General features: G+C 40.0%; 1 protein-coding gene across 1 annotated transcript; it reads left to right on the top strand.

Moving 5' to 3' along the window:
• Positions 1 to 280: 280 nt before the first annotated feature.
• On the top strand, positions 281 to 1,101 carry LOC112095226 (the record flags this gene model as incomplete). Its single annotated transcript, XM_024176902.1, has 1 exon — positions 281 to 1,101. A coding segment is annotated over exon 1 (611 nt), but the record flags the coding sequence as incomplete, so codon positions are not given.
• Positions 1,102 to 1,345: the final 244 nt, after the last annotated feature.

The raw sequence follows: 1,345 nt of genomic DNA, 5'->3' as shown, positions 1-1,345 counted from the left end.
AACATGCCATCAAAACTTTACATGTTGTACCTTTTAAATTATGATATCTCTCTAATTCTTCTCCCTTCTAATTCAAACGTAACATAAATCTCGTAATTTTTTAATTCTTAACTTCTTAAACCTAAAAGCAAAAAAGAGCAAAATTGATAAAGTGGTGTGGCTAAAACCCTATTAGGTTTAGGGGAAGAACCTCTTTTCTTTTTTTATTTTATTTTATTTTATTGAAAAAGTAAAAGACCCACACAACTCATTTTGACAAAACAGCAAACCCCTCCAAAGCCCCGTTTAGTTCTCCGGCTAAAACCCCTCCAAAACCCCGCCCCGTATAACAGGTAACAGAGCCCACTTCCTCTGTTCACTTGCCTCCATTGATTGATAGACCTCAAAATCTAAACAAACACGCATCGCATGGTTTCGTCTTCGTCCATTCCCCTAATGCTCTGAAGTCTGAACCCATCAACTCTCTAAAACCCCTTTTTCCATCAAACCCATGTCTCTATTCAAAGCCCTCCGCTCGCACAATCCCCACTCTCTCCTCAGACCCCAAAACATCGGCCATAAATCATTCTCTCTCTCCTCACTCTTCAACAAAAGGCCTCTTCCAACCGAAAACCAGAGCAAAAGTAATCCCAAACCCAGAAAGCCTCTGGACATTCTGTTCAAGGAGGCAGTGGGAATATGCCCGACGCCCGAAAACAACGGCGAAGGCAAAGAAGACAACGAGCTGAAGAGGAATTTGAGGGATTTGGAGAGAGAAGTTAGGAGTTTGAGAGAGAATTCGAGTGGCAAAAATGACGTGAAAGAGAAAGGGTTAGAGGGTTTTAAGAAGGGCTTGCACGGCGTGTTCACGCATCGGGTCCGGTCCGGTGATAAAAGCTTAACGGGGAGGAATAGGGAGATTTCAATGGTGGTTAGAGAGCTTTCTGGGGATATGAAGTTGTTTGTGAGCCATTTATACAAGGAAGGATATATGGAGAATGCCGATTTCTTGAAAAAGAATGAGGATGGCTTGGATTTTAGTTGCTTTGACAATAGCTTTGGTAGAGGATTTATAAAGTTTTCCGCGGAGAAGTTTGCCAAAGACAACCAAGAAATTGCCAAGTATGAATTTCTTATCTTTTTAAGTTGGTCCACTCTGTTTTGCTTTAATGAATTTAGGCTGGTTTTACCAATGCCGTGTGTTTGAATTATGAAATTTCTGAGGAGGAAGAAATAAATGAAGGTGTTCATATTTCATAATGGTCGTAGTTTAGTTATTTATGCCACGTTCGTTTCGTTAGTTCGAATCATAACTCAAGTTTTTGTTATAGCGTTTTCTCTCACAAAAATTTAAATTCAGCTTTCA

Source organism: Morus notabilis, unplaced genomic scaffold (assembly GCF_000414095.1).
Source record: "Morus notabilis unplaced genomic scaffold, ASM41409v2 C11433525, whole genome shotgun sequence".
NCBI classification, from domain to species: domain Eukaryota; kingdom Viridiplantae; phylum Streptophyta; class Magnoliopsida; order Rosales; family Moraceae; genus Morus; species Morus notabilis.
Note: the sequence above shows the minus strand (reverse complement) of the source record. Positions and strands in the feature narration are given on the sequence as shown.